The 17,075-nt window shown below is 51.7% G+C and overlaps 1 protein-coding gene across 1 annotated transcript; it reads right to left on the bottom strand.

Moving 5' to 3' along the window:
- Positions 1-5: 5 nt before the first annotated feature.
- LOC107035093 (leukocyte immunoglobulin-like receptor subfamily B member 3) lies at positions 6-6,676 on the bottom strand. The gene is made up of 11 exons (XM_072968875.1): positions 6,046-6,676; positions 5,793-5,828; positions 5,274-5,622; positions 4,516-4,820; positions 3,903-4,202; positions 3,452-3,506; positions 2,490-2,686; positions 2,073-2,115; positions 1,960-1,997; positions 1,683-1,900; positions 6-988 (listed from the first exon to the last, which is right to left on the bottom strand). Exons 1-11 carry the CDS (start codon positions 6,116-6,118, stop codon positions 842-844), a joined length of 1,761 nt encoding a protein of 586 aa, XP_072824976.1. The 5' UTR covers positions 6,119-6,676; the 3' UTR covers positions 6-841.
- Between the last annotated feature and the right edge of the window lie 10,399 nt (positions 6,677-17,075).

The following is a 17,075-nucleotide window of genomic DNA, read 5'->3' as shown; positions in this document are numbered from 1 at the left end:
GTGTTTTTTGGTGTGCCTCTCCCTCCTCCAAATGTACACCCTCCTGCAGGGGGACACGTGGGCTGGTTCCTTGAGCTGTTTTCTGTGGTGCTGCTGCCGGTGTGCAGAGAGGGCCCAGTACCCTTGTTCAGTTACTTGGGACCACCTGCAGGACGGATGGTGGGCCTCCCCCAACCCCATGTCATAACAAACACCTCTACACACCACTTCATTATCACCGTGGGGGACGGAACAGTGCTGGGAAAGTTCTTTCAGACAAAACCACAGGAAATTGCTTGTGGGGGTGAGGAGGAGTCATTTCCAGGTAGAGCAAGTAGGGGAACCCTGCTCCCCTCCCCCTGCGAGGGGAGTTTCTGGAGACATTCATGGTCACAAGGGAGGCAGGCTTCCCTCTTCTCAGCCTTGAGAAGCTGCTTCCGGAAGGAAGGGGCTTGTCTCAGGAAGTGAGAAACACTTGAGCATTAAGCAACCTCTCAGTGACTGGGCACTAGTCCCCTTCCTGGGGCTCTGATGTTAGCTGAGTGGCGAGCTGCACAGTGAGGGCTCGGGGTCCTTTGCTAAGTGGCTGTGAAGCCTGCAGAATCCATGTCCTCACAGCCTCCTGGTGCTGGATAGTAGGCCCTCGCTTCGCTCCAGGGTCTTGATAGCAGCTCCACTGGGTCTGCAGTCAGCTGGGTGTTTTTGGTAGGGACCAGGGACCGCAGATCAGTGCTGCGTGATACCTGGGATGTTCCTGGAAGCAGCTGACCTGCAGAAGCTCCTAGCGGTTCACGACAGGCCGGCACCTGCAGATCCAGTCCCTGGAGCGCAGGGTGGCAGTGGGGCGTCTGGGTCCCCTGGGCTAGTGGATGGCGAGTGTGGCGTACACGCTGGGCTCTGCGGGGGGCTCCCCCGACTGGGAGGGAGGGGCTGCAGTCGTCTCCTGTCTGAGGGTTGAGTGGTTCAGCTGGGCGTAGGTCACATCCTGGGGGGCTTCAGGTGCGGCAGCCTGCAGTGATGGGAGAGGCATGAGACGGGGAGTCGGGCCTAGGAAGGACGGATGCTCTCCTTGAGGTCTTAGCCATCAGAGTCCTCTCTGCTAGAGACACAGGGATGGTCTCTGAATCTTGGCTCTGCGTCAGTCTGTAGCTTTCAGCCTGTGACAGGTGACTTAACGTGTGAGTTTGGTGCTGGGGAGGGGTCAGGACTGGACAGAGGAGTAGGGCATGGTGCCGCCAGCATGGAGGGACAGTCAGACTCCACTGCACTCTGCAGGGGAGTTGGATCCAATCCCTGGGGTGTGCACAGGAGCTGATCTTCACCCAAGTGAAGTAACAGTCGAGGTGTATCGTTGGGGCTCACAACCTGGGGACAGCCGAGGGCTGAGCAAGACTAGGACCCTCTGGATTTTAGAAGGCGCCCCTCTGGGCCTCTCTGCAGGCCTAGGACTTAGTCCCTTCGTGTGGGACACAAGACTGTTGAGCCCTAACCTTTAGCCCTGCCAGCTCGACCTGAGCATTCAACAACTCAGTGGTCAGAGGCCAGCCTAGGAGGCCAGGTGTGGGGTTGCAGCAACTGGGTAGGCAGCCTGCTTCCCGAAGGGACAGCCTGCCAGGAGTGAGTGGCGTGAGGGTGCGTCACCCACTGGATCTAACAGGAACAAGGAGGCGTGGGTGCCCTGGTTGGGACCAGAGGGAGCTGACCTGACTGTCCAGCTGTCTGCTGTCCTCCGGCTCTGTGTCTTTCACGACAGCATCTGGTGGGGACAGAACAAGGGGGTCCCATCTCTTGCCAAGATTCCCAGAGATCTCATACAGCAGAGGCCCCAAGAGGGTCAGTGGTGAGGCCAAAGCCACACAGTACCAGGTTTGAACTCTCACCTCCAAGCCCAGAACCATTTCCAACCAATCTCCGGTCTCCACTGCCCAACCCATAGTCTGGCCCTGCCTCTTCCCCCTGGGATAGACCGCCTCCACTCACACAAGTTCTCCTCCTGGACATCGGGAGCTGGGCTGGAGCTGGGGGAGGGGGAGGAGTGTTAGGGGCAGTGAGGGGCCTTGGCTGGGCTGGGGGCTCTTTGGGCGGGGTCTCACCTCTTCTGCCGGCCTCTGTCCTTGGGCACTGATGTTGCAGCCACTGCAGGAAGTTGGAAATCAGCCTCCAACCCACCCCAGAACTCTTCCCCAGGGTTACATTAAGATCTGCGAAGGTCCAAGAACTGAAGAGGTTACAATCCCCTCCCACCGCCATGTTGAATTTAGGAGAAAGATCTAAACCATAAAATACAAAACTTGCGTGTGTTTTCAAACATTTTGTAAGTTTGGAAAAGCCGAAAGAATACTCTAAAATACTTCCGTGTACACTCATATTTCATCTCTTCATTTTAGATTTTCTCATTGGGAGATGTTGGAGTTTTTCTAAGCTGACCTCACCCACCTCTGGTTCCCCTTTGGCTGGTGCCCTAAGCAACACCTCCTCCAGTGGCCTGGGTCCACCGGTTCCCTACTCACCCGACTTCATGCATCTGTCCTGACGCTGATGTCGGATGAGGAGGAAGATGAGGAGGAGGAGCAGCAGGATGAAGGCCACCGAGACCCCGATCAGAACATTCAGGTACAATTTGAGACCTGTGGCACCGGGGACGTCATGAATGAGCCAACAGTGCCATTTAATTGAGCGCCTGCTGTGTACCGATGTGTGCTGGGGTCTGTGCATTCATCTCTAATCCTCAGGACAGTCGTGCAGCCCCCCGCCCCCAGTCATCATCGCCCCCACCCGTTTTACAGACAAGGAGACAGGCACAGAGAGGAAAATCATGTGCGCCTGGTCACCCAGCCTGGACATGGCGGAGCGGGCATTGGAACCCAAGACTGTGGGCTCCCTTGCTTTTATTTAGATTATTTTTTATGCTGTCCCCCACAGGCAGAACACCAGTGCAGAGGCTTGTCCGTCAAACCCAGTCCTTCCTCCTCTCCAGCCCCACCCAGATCCGTCTCCCACCCTGCAGAGACCTGGCACCACCCCAGCTCCCTGGGGCCTGTGTGGACATGTGTGTATCTGAGAAGGGCAGGAGGGAGGGCTCCGGCGTTCTTGAGCTCTAAACAGGGCCGAGCCCTGTGCTGAAGGCTTTCATGTCGAGGCAGGTGGCGGGAGTCCTCTTCTACGAAGGGCGAACGTGGACTCTGCGAGGAGCACTTGTCCCAGGTCCCGCAGTTGGGAGCAGCGGGCAGGGTGACTTGCTTGTCCTGTCCTCTCCCCAGCCCCACAGCTGCTCCTTGGAGGGCTGAGTGCCCCTGAGTTTATGGAGGAGAGTCAGACACCGCCGGTGTCCCCACACACACAATGTCGAAGCAGCTTTGGTGCCGTTTGCAATCGGAAAAGTTGGTCCCAGTGAGAAGGAACCTTTCTCGGGCCATTATCTCAGGCGGTGCCAAGACCAGAACTGAGCTCCTCCCTACAAAGAGACCCTCACTTACCCGTCTGTGGGCCTGACTCTGCAGTTGGGGGGAGCCGGTCCTCAGAGCCTCCTGGGGGTCAGGACAGGGATGAGGGGTTGGGGCTGCCTCTCCCCATGTCAGCCCACTGCTCCTCCCCCAGGCTGGACCCAACACTCCCTTTCCATGACTCCCCACCCTCCATCCATCTGGCCTCAGAGCCCTGTGGTTTCCCCCCACCCCCACCCCTGCTTTCTCCTTCTGGTCAGCCCTGAGCCCTCTCTAGCCTTCCTCCACCACCCGGAACATATCGGGATGAGGGATGAGGATGGTGCAGGGAAGGGAGCTGCTCTGGCTTTTTCCTTCTCTCTGAGAATGGATTCTCTCCTTCAGTGGCCCCCTCACTCCCATCCCAGCCCAGAGCTCCTGTGGGGACAGGACCCTAGACTGACCAGGAGGACACATAGGGCCAAGACTGGGGCTCCTCACCTGAGATCAAGAGTTCCAGGGGGTCGCTGGGCTGTGACAGCAGGTAGGGGGAGGTGCTGTGTGAGCTGTAGCACCTGTAGGTCCCATTGTTGGCTGAGGTCACAGGACTCAAGGTGAAGTTGACCTGAAAGGGTGCAGCTGTGTCCTGCAGACGAAGGTGCTGGGGAGGAGACAGTGACCCCTCCCGGGACAGAAGGAAGGCATCCGACCAGGTCTCAGAGCCGCACTGCAGGGTCACGTTCCCTCCCCAGGGCACCGAGGCCCCTGGATGGGCTGAGAGGGAGGGTTTCTTGTACATTCCTGGGGAGAGGAAGGGGTGATGTGTGGAGAGCCGCCCACTCCCCATGCATGCTTGACCCGGAGCTGAGGGACCACTGTCCTCTCCCCAGGGACCCTGTCTGTGACCCTCTCTCAGCTCCTCTCAGCCCCTCTGTGTGGTCTCTTTTACCTTCAGGCCCCCACTCCCCCTTTCTCTCTCCGCCCCCTAAACCACTGCCCTACCTCAGCCTTTCCTTCAGGCCTTTCTCCCTGGACCCCTTCACCACCAGGGTGACCCCGGGCCCAGCACCCTGAGCAGATAATGAAGACATGAGGCAGGACAGGGGCTCCTCACCTGTGATCAGGATGTCCAGGGGGGTGCTGGGGGCCGACCATGTGTAGGAATGGTAACGTCCACTGTAGCATCTGTACGAACCTCCATGGCTGTGATTCACACGACCCAGGGGGAAGTCAGGGCTGCGCTGCCCCTCAAGACGGAGGGGAGTTATGAGCCCCTTGTCCTTGGTCAGAGCGAATCTGTCAAAGCTGGCCTCTGAGTGACACTGGAGGGCCAGGTTCTCTCCCCAGAGCACCAGTGAGCCCGGCCGGGCCAAGAGGGAGGGCTCCCTGTACATGCCTGGAGAGACGGGGACGGCGGCACTGAAGGGACACACACCCCACATTGCTCACTGGGGCTGCATGAGAGTCCTATCTGGTCATCCCCAAGCCTCCTGCCAGTGGTTCTGCCCCAGGAGGCCAGTGTCATGGGCCCTCCATCACCCCCACGGCTCACATAGGAAAGGGAGTTGGGAGAATCATAGCATTGTGGGTCCCCCCAGGGAAGGTGTGCAGGGGGCCCCCAGGAGAGAGGCCTGTCCCTTCCATAGTTCCCACAGTGCCTGGGTGTCCTGTGTGGGGCGGGGCGGGGCCTCCCTCCATCAGCAGGTGCCGAGTGCCCCGGGCAAACTTGAGCCACAGCAGAGGGGCACGCTCCCTCCTGACGCCACCGCAGGGCTTGGGTGGGCTGAGAGGGAGGTGCTCCGTGCCCCTGAGGGGGGAGGAGGGGGCTGTGTTAAAGGGGGACTGTGCGGGGAGAGGTCCCCCTGAGCCCGCACTCTGCCCCCTCTGCCTGTGAGGAGGAGCCCACAGTGGGAGGGCCCCGGCCCCTCCCTGTTACCTGTCACCGCCAGGGGCAGGGGGTCGCTCCACTCTGACCAGCGGGTCCCCCTGCGATATGCACACTGATACAGCCCTGCCGTGTCTGAGCTCGAGCGTTTAAAGAAGAAACTGGCCGTGTTGCTGGAGTCCTGTGGGGTCTTAGTCTCCCGGGGTCTAGAGGCACCCCTTTTATACAGACGGTAGACATCAGCCCACTGAGACCCCTTACACCAGATGGTCACAGGGCTCCCCTTGGTGACCGTGGGGCCTGGGTCAGCCCAGATGGAGGGTTTGGGGAGGACACCTGGAAAGGAATCAGACCTGAAGTGTCAGGAGTGGCCTTCTGCCCTCAGTGTCCCCAGATGTTCCTTCAACACCCCTCCCAGACTGGCTACATCAGCCCAGACCCACTGTGCTCCCGCAGATGACCAGGGGGGCTGTTGGGTCGAAGCAGAAGGACTAGGGGGGACTCACCTGCCTGTACGTGACCCCACAGTTCCCAATACAGCCCTGGAAGAGAGATCCCTGTGAGCGTCCATGCCCCACCACATGCAGACGCCCCAGGCCTGGTCTGGACCCTGAGTGCTGGGGTCAGATCTGGGGCTGAGCCCACCTCCCCCCGCCCCTGCGTATGCAGTCCCCACTGAGCCCCCTGAGTCCTGCGGTCTCTCAGAGCCCAGACCTGGGAAGGAGAGGCCCCTTCCCTCTTCTCTTCCCCAAAGCTCACCGAGGCTGAGAAGGGCAGTGATTGTTGGTAAAGTGGCGCCACCGCCCATGGTCCCCAGCCGTGCAGATGACATACACAGTCCACAGAGCCAGCAGGACAGACAGATGCACGGGGCATGGCCGGGTCACACGTCACAGGTTCCTCCTCAGCCCCACAGCGCTCTCCCTGAAGGGGGTGCTGAGAACAGCATTCTCCGGGAACCTTCCGGGTCAGATCTGAGGCTCACTAGATCCCTGCACACTCTGCCTGCCTGCCCTGCCTCCACCTCATGCCAAACGCAAACGCAGAGAGTGATTTAACGGCCCAGGGCAGGGCAGGAAGAGACGCGGGGCCCAGGAGCCGGCCCAGTACCTGTCCAGTTCTTCCTCTGCCACCTATGTAGGCGGTGTGACCTGGGCAAGTCACTTCCCTTTCCTGCACTTCTGTAAGTGCAGACCTGATTCCTTTCTTTCATCAGTAGTCCAGTCAGTCAATGTTTGTTGAGCAATGACCGTGTTCGATCATGGGGCCAGCCGCTGGAGGCGCATTGTTGGGGCTGACGTTCCTTCCCTGAACTCATGGGGCCCGGATTCATGAACAGAAGTTACAAACATTTGCATGGCAAACAGTTCAAGACTGTTACAAGTTGGAAGGAAAAAAGAAAACAAAGGACAGTGAGATTCATTAACAGGTAGATGCCGTGAAACCTTGGTCCTGGTTGTGAGGGCCCCTTCTGGCGGTAGGGTGAACAGCGGTTGGCCTGGGGGCTTGTGCTGGCGGAGGCATCCTTGCTCAGAAAGATCCTGAGCTGGGCTCAGGACTGACAGCCATCAGGAGAAGGCCGGAGCCTCATTGCACAGGACCTCGAGCACGTGTAAGAATGTTGGCTTTTATCTTTAAAGCACTGGGAAGATTTTAAGCAGCAGAGAATATGAACATTTTTCTATTTTGAGAAGACTACCCCACGTAGCAAATGTAATGCGGGAGGGCTCTCCTGGTAACTAACTCTATCAATGGTGAAGCTCCAGTGTTAATTTCCATCCCGGCTGGTGTGTGGGTCAGTATTTTAGGGCGTTCACGTGGTTGCCTCGTGTAACCCTTACACAAACCTGGAACGCAAAATGTATTTGTAGTAGAATGGAGAAGGAAGGCTTCTTGGGCTGGCAGGTCGGGGGGAGCTGGCGCCACTCAGACTGGCCGAGAGAAGGCACAGACTTGTTAAGCAGCTCTGTGTACGCGTGTGTCTGGGGCAGATGTGGTTGACTGTGGCGAGTTTGATTGTGGAGGGAGAGCTGTGTTTGCTGGGGCTGGCGAGTGTAGCTCAGGCCTGGTCCTTCACAGCCTTGAGCATCAGCTGGGGCACCTCGACTTGGTTTTGAAGGTGGAAACTGTTGGAAGGGTTTCGAGCAGGGCAGGTTCAGACCAGATGGGGTTATAGGTTGTCCTTTGGCGGTGGTGAGAGGAATGAGCTGGAGTCAGGAGTGGGGCCTGGACTGGAGCACCAGGACAGAGGCTGGTGGGATGACATGGACAGGACACCTGGAGTCGTGTGATGGATCAGGGACACTGTTAAGAAGGGCTCACAGCCTCCCTTTTCACCCCTGCCCCTTCGGAGACACGCCCTGTCTATGGAGCGTGTACCTACTTTTACTTTAACCTGAGTACCCAACCCCCACACCTCTTTCCTTGCCTTTCTCTTTCCTTACACTCTCTGCAGTGTGTATCTCTCTAAATAAACATCTACCTTTACTCAAAAAAAAACCCAGGGGGTTCACCGGGCACAGTGTGTGGGTTTGGTGTTTGGATGTGAAGTGCAGGAGAGGGAGGAACTGAAGGCGCTGCCCCTCTCTGCCGTGCTTGCCTGGAGCAGCCAACGGGCCGTCACAGGAGGACGGCCCCAGGAGAGGGGGCGGGGGGCCTGGCAGACTGACGCCCATCCGGGAGGAGCGGGCAGCCCTGCCCCTGGCCCCGGGCTGCAGCGTTTCTTCCCCCGAGCACTTCCTTTCACTGACTTCCTTGCTTCTATAATTCATCTTTTTTCGTCGCCCTTCTTCAAAACCTCTGAGCTATTTCTGCTTTCTCAGTGCCCCTTCCTACCCCTGGGCAGGACTCTCGTCTCATACTGAGTTCTTTGTCCAGGTATTGTGTGAGAGCACAGGCTGGAGGGGAAAAAGATTTTAAAAAATGAACACAGGCTCTGTGAGACAACTTATGTTATTTATCTCCCAGCAAAAGGAGAGTATCAATGAAGAAAAAAATTTTGGGGGGAAATAAATAGCTGACCATTTTACAGATTTGTTGAAAGTCATAAAATTACACGTCCAACATGCTCAGCAAATGAAAAATAGGATAAGCTTTAAAACATGCTCACACACATCACCATCATAATCAAACCACAGGGAAAAAACTGAAAACATCCAGAGAAAAGTGCCACGTTACATACAGAGGAAAAACAATTTGAGTAAGCACAGATTTCACGTCAGAGACCGCTGTGCTTGGGAGATTTGTAGTTCTGAGAGACAAGAAGAGCCAACCTGGAACTCTTCTGGACGTATTATTCAGAAACGAAAGCAAAATAATCATTCTTAGAGGAAGGAATACAGAGAATTTGTTGCCTGCAGACCTGCTCTAAAAGAAATGGTGAGGTACGTTCTTCAGGCAGAAAGGAAATAATTCTAGAGGGAAACTTGGAAACTCAACAATAAAGGCAGTAAAAAGTGGCCGATACCTAGGTCAACAAAGTAGCACATTTTTGACCTCTTAACCTCTTTAAAGGATGCATGGCTGTTGAAAGCAAAACTAACAATGTCTGGTGGGGTTTTTAAGTGTGTAAGTGGAATGCATACAACAGCCACAACGTGAAGCGCGGGGAGAGGAGGGTGAAAGGACCTGCATGGTGATGAGGTTTCCACGTTTGTCTGGAAGAGGCAAAATATTAACTCTGTGAAATTAGGTGTGTATATTGTAATGCCTGCAGCAGCCACTTAAAAAATAACACACAAAAAGTTACAGCACCAGTAGATGAAATGGAATACTAAAAAATACTCCAAAAAGCCAAAATAAGGCATGGAAGCAAAACTGGAAGAGCAAGCAACAGGGGGCATGAAAGAGAAATAGTAAAAGGGCAAACCTAAATACAGCCTTGCCAGTAATTACATTAAGTATGAATGGTGAAAGCTCAATTAAATGGCAGAGATTGTAAGACTGGATTGACAGGACCCAACTCCGCAGTCCACACGAGGATCGCTGTAATACAGTGATGTCAATTTGACACAGCATTATAAAAAGACTATAACTCAGTAAAAAAAAAGTTTAAAAAAAAGGATAAAAGTAAAAGGATGAAAGAATGTATTATGCAAACATTAATCAAAAGAAAGCTTTTGTGGTTGCGTCGGTTTCCTGTTGCTGCTGTAACTAATTGCCATGAACTTAGGGCCTTTAAACAACACAGATTTGCTGTCTTCCTGTTCTGGAGGTCACAAGTACAAAGTCAGCCTCCCTGGGCTAACGTCAAGGTGTCAGCAGGGCTGGCTGCTCTTAGTTTCTCTGCCAGGATCATCTGTCTCCCTGCCTTTTCCAGCTTCCAGAGTCCCTGCAGGACTTGTCTCGCAGCCCCTTCCTTCCATCTCTCCAGCCTCCGTCAGCACATTACCTACCTCTGACTCGGACCCTTTTGCCTTCCTTACAAGAAGCCTTGTGAATACACTGGGCTCGCCCAGATTAGCTGGCATAATGTTCCCATCTCAAGATACTTCATTTAGTCACCTCTGGCAATCACCTTTCGCCATGTAAGGGGTCATATCCACAGGTACCAGGGACTGGAGGTTGGACGTCTTTGGGAACGGGGGGAAGCAGCACTGTCTTCCGCGGTGGCTATACGGTGCAAGACAGAGCAGAAAACTATACCAGAGACTTCTGAACGAGGAGGTTACCAGGGATAAAGAAACACTACATAAAGATACCAAGGTCGATTCATCAAGAGGACGTTATCCTAAATGTGTGCGCGCAAGACCGCCGGGCTTCAAACACATAAAGCAAAAACTGACAGGAATGAAAGGACAGACGGATAAACCGACAGTTGCAGTCAGGGGCTTTAAGACCCCTCTTGGTGGTTCATAGAGCAAAGAGATGGCCGATCAGCAAGGGTGTCGAGAGCCGTGACGGTGCCATCAACCAGCCCGACCTGCTGGCACACAGAGAACACTTACCAACAGTAAAATACGCTTTCTCTAAGCGTACATGGAATATTGGCCAAGACGGTCTTTATCCTTGGGTATAAAACAAAGCTTAACAAGTTTAATCAGTATCACATATCATTTCTTTTCTGGCCCTAATGGAATTGAAGTTAAAAGCTATTACTGGGAAGACATCTAGAAAATCTTCAACTATTTGAGAACTAAAACCACGCTTCTAAATAATCCACGGGGCAAAGAGGAACTCAAAAAAAATGGGAAAATATTTAGAACCGAATGAAAATGAAAATGCAGCACACTAACCTTGTGGGATGCAGCTCAAACAGTGTTTAGAAGGAAAGTAAGGCCAGCAACTGCTCGTATTAAAAAAAAAAAGTGGTTTCTAACCACTAACCAAAGTTTCCATTTTAATACCCAAGAAAAAGAAGCACAAACTCATCTCAAAGCAAGCATAATAAAGTGCAGACACCTGTGACCCTGAAGGCAGAAGACAGAAACACAATGGAAACCCAGAGCTGACTGTTTTAAAAAGGCCAATAAAATTGACAAACCTCTAGGCATAGTAATCCTGGAAAAAAGAGAAGACACAATTTGCCAATTTTTGGAATGAATGAAAGGACATCACTACAAACCCCGCAGACATTAATAGGATAATAAGGGAATATTACAAACAATTCTGCACCATAATTTTGACGACTCGAATGGAGCAACTCTTGAGAGACCACCAAAACTCACTTAGGAAGTGATCTGAATATTCTTTAAAAATATTAAAGGCGTTGAATTTGTAGTTAAAACAGCTTTCCAACAGAGAAAACGCCTGGCCACAGTGGCCTCACTGGTGTATACTACTAAACATTTATGGGAAGAAATAATACAATTTCACACAATCGCTTCCAGAAAATAGAAGAGGAGGAAACACTTTGCAGCAGTTGTATGAGGTGAGCATTACTCCAAACTCAAATCAGACGAAGGCAGTACAAGGTAACAGAGCTACGGACCAATATCCCTCAGGAACATTGATGCAAAAAACCTCACCACGATATTGGTCAACAAAAGCCAACCATATCTGAAGAGGATAACACGTCACAAGCAAGTACGGTTTATCCTCGGATGCCAGCCTGGCTCAACATGTGAAAACCAGTAAGATTAATCCACCATCTTAACAGACTTAACAAAGAAAACCCACATCATTCTGTAAGTATATGCGCACAAAGATCTGATGAGCTAAAATGCCCAGCTGTGTCGGAGCAGAAAGGAGTGTCCTTAATTAGAGAGCCCCTAGGGTCTGCGTTTCACTAGCGTCATACTGAACACTTTCCCTCTGTGACTGGGAACAAGACCGTGGTGCTCTCGCAACTTCTGTTCAGAAGTGGCCACCACGGTGAGACGAGTGGAAGGAAGCCGAGGCACACAGACTGAAATGGAAGGAGAGGAGCTGTCTCTATTCCCAGTCCACGTGCTCCTGTGTGGAGGAAATCTACAAAGGAGCTTCTACAACTGGTAGGTGAAGGAGCAGGGTCTCAAGATAAAAGATCAGTATTCAAAAACCAATTGATTTTATTCTACAGATTAACAAGGAACAACTGGCAATTAAAAATTAAAACAATACTATTTATGATAGTACCGAAACCCATAAACATGTAGGGATAAATGTAAGTATGTACGTGTAAGATCTGAAGGCTGGAAACTGTAACACTTAGCTAAGAGAAGTTACAGAACAAAACAAAAGAGATACACCACATTCATTGATTGAAAGACTCAATATTGTTATCAGCTCTCTCTAAATCGACCCGCATTCAAGGAAACGCCAATCAAAATCTGAACTAGCTTTTGTAGCAATTGACAAGCTGATGCTAAAATGTATATGGAAATACAAAAGAGCAAAAACAGCGCAACAATTCAGAGGAGGACTAAACTTGGATGTCTTACTCCATACTTTTCTATGGAAGGAACCAAGGTAATGGACACTGTGGCATTTGCATACGGATAAGTAGGCAGAAAATAAATAATAGGGATCTCAGAGGTAAACACACACATACATGATCAACCGACTTGTAACAAAGGGACAGTACTTCCTTGAGAAAAAGATAATCTTCTCAACAAGTGTTTCTGGAAGAACTGGATATCTATTTGGAGAAAAATTCACCTTCACTACCTCACACCAGACGGAATGAGTCACGTGAAACGGACCATAGATCCAACTGCAACAGTCAAAACCATGAAGCACCTCAAAGAAAACATGAAAGAAAGTCTTAACAACCTTGGATTAGACACACGTTTCTCAAGAAAGTTACAAAAAGGCCAAACAATAACCAAAAAAGACTCGTTGGATTTACGAAATTAAAAACTTGCTCTTCAAAAGGCGGTGTTATGTAACGGAAGAAACAAGCCTCCACAAGAGGAGAAATGGGTTTTGTATACATATAGTATGTGTGCGGGATAAAGCGTTTGTGTGTGGGATAAGTAAGGACTCCTACAAATAAATAATAATAAAACCTTCCCACACAAACAAAACAATTTGAACAGACATTTATCAAGAGGAGATACATAAATGAGCAGTAAGCACGAGAGGCTGACTACAGGGTCACCCTGGAGCTTCAGGAGTGATGGCAGTTTTTTACATGCTGACTGTGTGACAGTTGCTACATGCATCTCTACACTGGCCAAAGCTGATCAAACTGCACACTTAATGGGGGTGCATCCTGTGCCTCGGTATGCACACAGGCACGTGCTGGTCGGGCCCAGTCAGTGCCCGCGGCACCCACCAGGGACGAAATCCACCCACAACCACATGTCTGATCTGCTTCCAGGAGGAATGACACAACATTAAGGACTCAGTGTGCATTTCCACGGCTGACACGGTGGGCCTCCTGCGGAGTCTGGTGGGGTCACTCAGTGAAAGGTGGTCAGGCCGTGATTCCAGGTGTGTGACCGGCCTGCGTCTCAGCCACCACAGCCATCCTTCAGAGGCCCATGTGAAAACGGAGGGCAGAGGCTGGCTGATGTGCACTGGAGGAGCCGTCCTGTCCCCTTGGTTACTAAGGACCTTTTCTGCAGTGGGGCTCTGCAGGGGACGTTACCATCTCATTCACAGACCCAGGTGCGTTGCCCCCAGTCATACACACTTCTCCTCCCTGATGGCCTGTTTCCTCCCAGTCAGTTCTGCTCCTTCTAGTCCCCTGACCGTCTCGGCAGGGCATCTGTGCCGTCTCCGGGGCCGTGTACATCTTCACATCTAACCTGTTTTCTTTCCACACACAAAACAGCATTAGCTTGTCATCACCCAGACGTCTGCCCCCCGAACGCGTTTTCTCTCCTCAGTATCTTTCAGAGGCCCCCGTGTAGGGCTGTGGAGCAGCACTGCTCCCAGACCTGGCACTGCCCAGGCACGATCCAGGCCAGCAAGCTGTAGAGGGAGAGGTGTCCCTGTGACAGGGCCAGGTCCGGAGGGGCTGTCTTTGTGCGACTCACCTTGTCTTCTGCATCTGTCCCTGGCCCCCGGCTTGCCACACTCATCCAGCAGTGGGAATGACAACACCCAGCTAGCTCATCCCGGAAAGTTCCAGTTGCTCGGACACGATGTCTCTGTGAGTCATTCAGTGTCTCATTGGGGACCAGGGGCCTGTCAGGAGCAATTTTTAAGTGGCATCCAGCTCTCTGTTGCAGGTGGTGGGTGTGAGGACATGAACCCACAGACTCTGCCCCTGGGGCTCGGCAGAGGATTGGCACAGCCTCCAGGCACACGCAGACACTCGTGGCACCACGGGATCTGGCGGATTGCGCCGCTGTGGCCGCGGGGTCCTCGGGCTGCAGCCCCAAGCTGCTGCAGAGCCCCGTCCTCCCGCGGGCTGCCCTCAGACCCGCAAGCTTCTCGGTCCCCGGAGCGGCCACCCGCATTCTCAGGCAGGGTACGTGCCGCTTCCATGACCCAAGGGTGCGTACCTGGACGTGGGCCTCTTTCTTCGTGGTGGGTGTTGTAGGGGTGGTGGCAGCTGCCTTACTACACAGGGTGCGCCTGGGCGGGCCTCAGGGAACAAGACCTCTGTAAAGTTCACTGCTCTGGCAGGCTCTGCATCTCTGAATTTCTCTTTTCTTTAAAAAAAAAGTCTGGAGGGGAGGGCATAGCTCAGTGGTAGAGTGTGTACTTAGCATGCACAAGGTCCTGGGTTCAATCCCCACGACCGCCATTTAATAAATAGATAAATAAATAATAAATAAATAAACTTAATTACCATTCCCAAAACACATGCACACACAAAACACCACCACCATCGACGACAAACTATTTTTTAAAATCTCACCTTATGGACTATACACCAGAGCAACAGAGCGCTGGGCACCCTCCACCCCTCAGGTCCAGTGAATGAGATGCCATCAGTGTCGTGGACAAACGTGGTGTCCCGCCCGTGGTCAAGATGCGGAGGGTCCCACCTGGCCGATGCTGTGAAGGAGGGAGAGTTAACTTGTCTCTGGGCGGAGTGTGAACAGGCCTCACAGTCCGTCCCAGGTGGAGAAAAACTGCTTCTCAGTCACCAGATCCACGGCCATGTAAGAGTGATCGGAAGCTGCGTGATTCTGTTCCCGCAGAACTGCCCACGCAGCGCAGCAGCCACGACAGGGCTGGCACTTGGTGAAGTCATGGTGGTCACCCGTCAGCCACCCCTGACGCCTGGTTGTGGCCGGAGCCAGGCTGCGGTGTTAGGCGGGTGCACTGGGCCCCCCGCCACTGCCTCCCTCAGGTCTGGAGGGCAACACCCAGCTCTGCTCTTGCCCCCGAATGCAGAGTTGTTTCTGATTTCCTAGGCAGGCCACGTGAAAGTTGTACTGTTGAGTATACAGATTCTGCTTCCTTTCTTTAAAGACCGTGTGACTATGTTTTGGAAGTTGACTATGTGACTTTATGGTTCAGCATATCTTTTCAAGTCTTAAAAAAAAATTCCGTGTTTGGGCACATTGTGGAGTTAGTCTGGCCTTACTGCGAAGGCATGGCTCTTCCGGGTGTGTCTCGACTGCCCCGAGTGTCCCGCAGCTTCTTTATCCTGCATGGAATTCAAACATCTCCCATCACTGAGCAAGCCAGCTCCGGGAGTTAAAGCGAAACTTTGATGTATCCCTGTTTCTTAAAATGTTAGTAAGTTAACAAAAGATGCAAACATCACTGGATGACAACGCGGCTGAGTTGGTTTTGGCTGCCTCAACATTTGAAAGTGGTTGTGAGGCAAGTGCTCCTGGAGGAAACATAAGTGGGCCGTGTGGACGTTCTGTCCTCTGCGCTGTCCTCGGGTCCCCGCTTTGGTTTTCCCGTTCTCCTTTCTTGCTTCCTGATGTTGCAAGAGCCGTCCCTTCATCATTTCCTCTCTGGCCGTTCATCTGGGGGAGGTCTGCTTGAGGTCAGTCCTCTCAGTTTTCCTTCCCCCGAGAGTGGGTCTACTTCCCCTTCGTTCCTGAGGGACGCTCTCACCACCTGTAGAACCGGGGGCGACTGCACCTCTCTCAGCACTTGAAAGGTTACTTCCTGCCTCCACGTTCCGGTTCCGGATGAATCCATTGTCACTGGAGTGGGGGTTCTCTCCACAGCGAGGTGGCATTTCTGTCTCGCTGCATTCAAGGAACCTCTTCCTCTTTTCTTGGACTGTGATGCGTCTTGGTGTGCATTTCACTGGGCTCATCCTGTTTGGTTGGGCTTCCCTGGGTTTCATGGATGCACAGAATGCATAGATTTATGAGTTTTGCCAAGTTTTGGGAAATTTCAGCCATTATTTCTTGAGTAGTCCCCCAGTCTTGTCCTCTTTTCCCTCTGCTTCTAAGACTCGGGTCCCAGGTATGTGAAATCTTTGAGTCTCCGTTCATATTCTTTTCCAGAATATGTGCTCCCTGTGGTTCAGACTGAGTAATTTCTTTTTTTTTAATAGACTTAAGTTTTAGAGCAATTTGAGGTTCACAGCCGAATTGAGCAGAAAAATACAGAGTTCCCACATAGCCCTCCCCACCCACACATATATACTCCCCTCCCCTTAACACCCCTCATCAGTGTGGCATATTTGGTACAATTGATGTACAAACATGGGTACGTTATTATCAACCAAAGTCCTTAGTTTACACTAGGGCTCACTCTTGATGTTGTACATTCTATGGGTTTTGCCAAATGCTTAATGACATGTAGCCACCACTATAGTATCATACAGAATAATTTCATTGCCCTAAAACTCCCTTGTGCTCCATCTATTCATTCCTCCCTCCCTCCCTCTCCCCAAACCCCTGGAAACCATGGTCTTTTTATTGTTTCTGTAGCTGTGCCTTTCCCAGAATGTCATTTGGTTGGAATCGTACAGTTTGTAGCCTTTTCAGACTGGCTTCTTTCACTTAGTAATATGTCTTTTTTAAGTTTCTTCCATGTCTTTCATGGCTTCATAGATCATATTTTTTTTACTACACACATTTTTTAATTTACATATATGTACTGTTCATTGTTTCTAAGAACGTTCAGAGCTTTAGCTTTTTAAACTTACATAGTTATCAAAGGAATAAAGCCAGCCACAAAATAAGAATTAATTCAAAAAGATATATACACCCTGCTATTAATGCCAACATTATTTATAGTTGCCAAGATATGGAAGCACCCTAAGTGCACATCAATAGTTGAATAGATAATAAAGATGCAGCATACATATATGTAATGGAACACAACTCACCCATAGGAAAGAAGGCTATTTTGCCATTTGCAGCCCTTCATTCACTTTTTTTTTCACTTCAAAAACCAGAATTTTATAACTGGCAGAGACATTTCCATTACATCAAAAACAACAAAACACAAAGAAATGGAAAGATTTTATGTGCTGTTGGAGGAATCAACGCTAT

Source organism: Vicugna pacos, chromosome 9, assembly GCF_048564905.1.
Source record: "Vicugna pacos chromosome 9, VicPac4, whole genome shotgun sequence".
NCBI lineage: Eukaryota > Metazoa > Chordata > Mammalia > Artiodactyla > Camelidae > Vicugna > Vicugna pacos.
The sequence above is the reverse complement of the archived record's forward strand: the minus strand, read 5'-3'. Positions and strand labels throughout refer to the sequence as shown.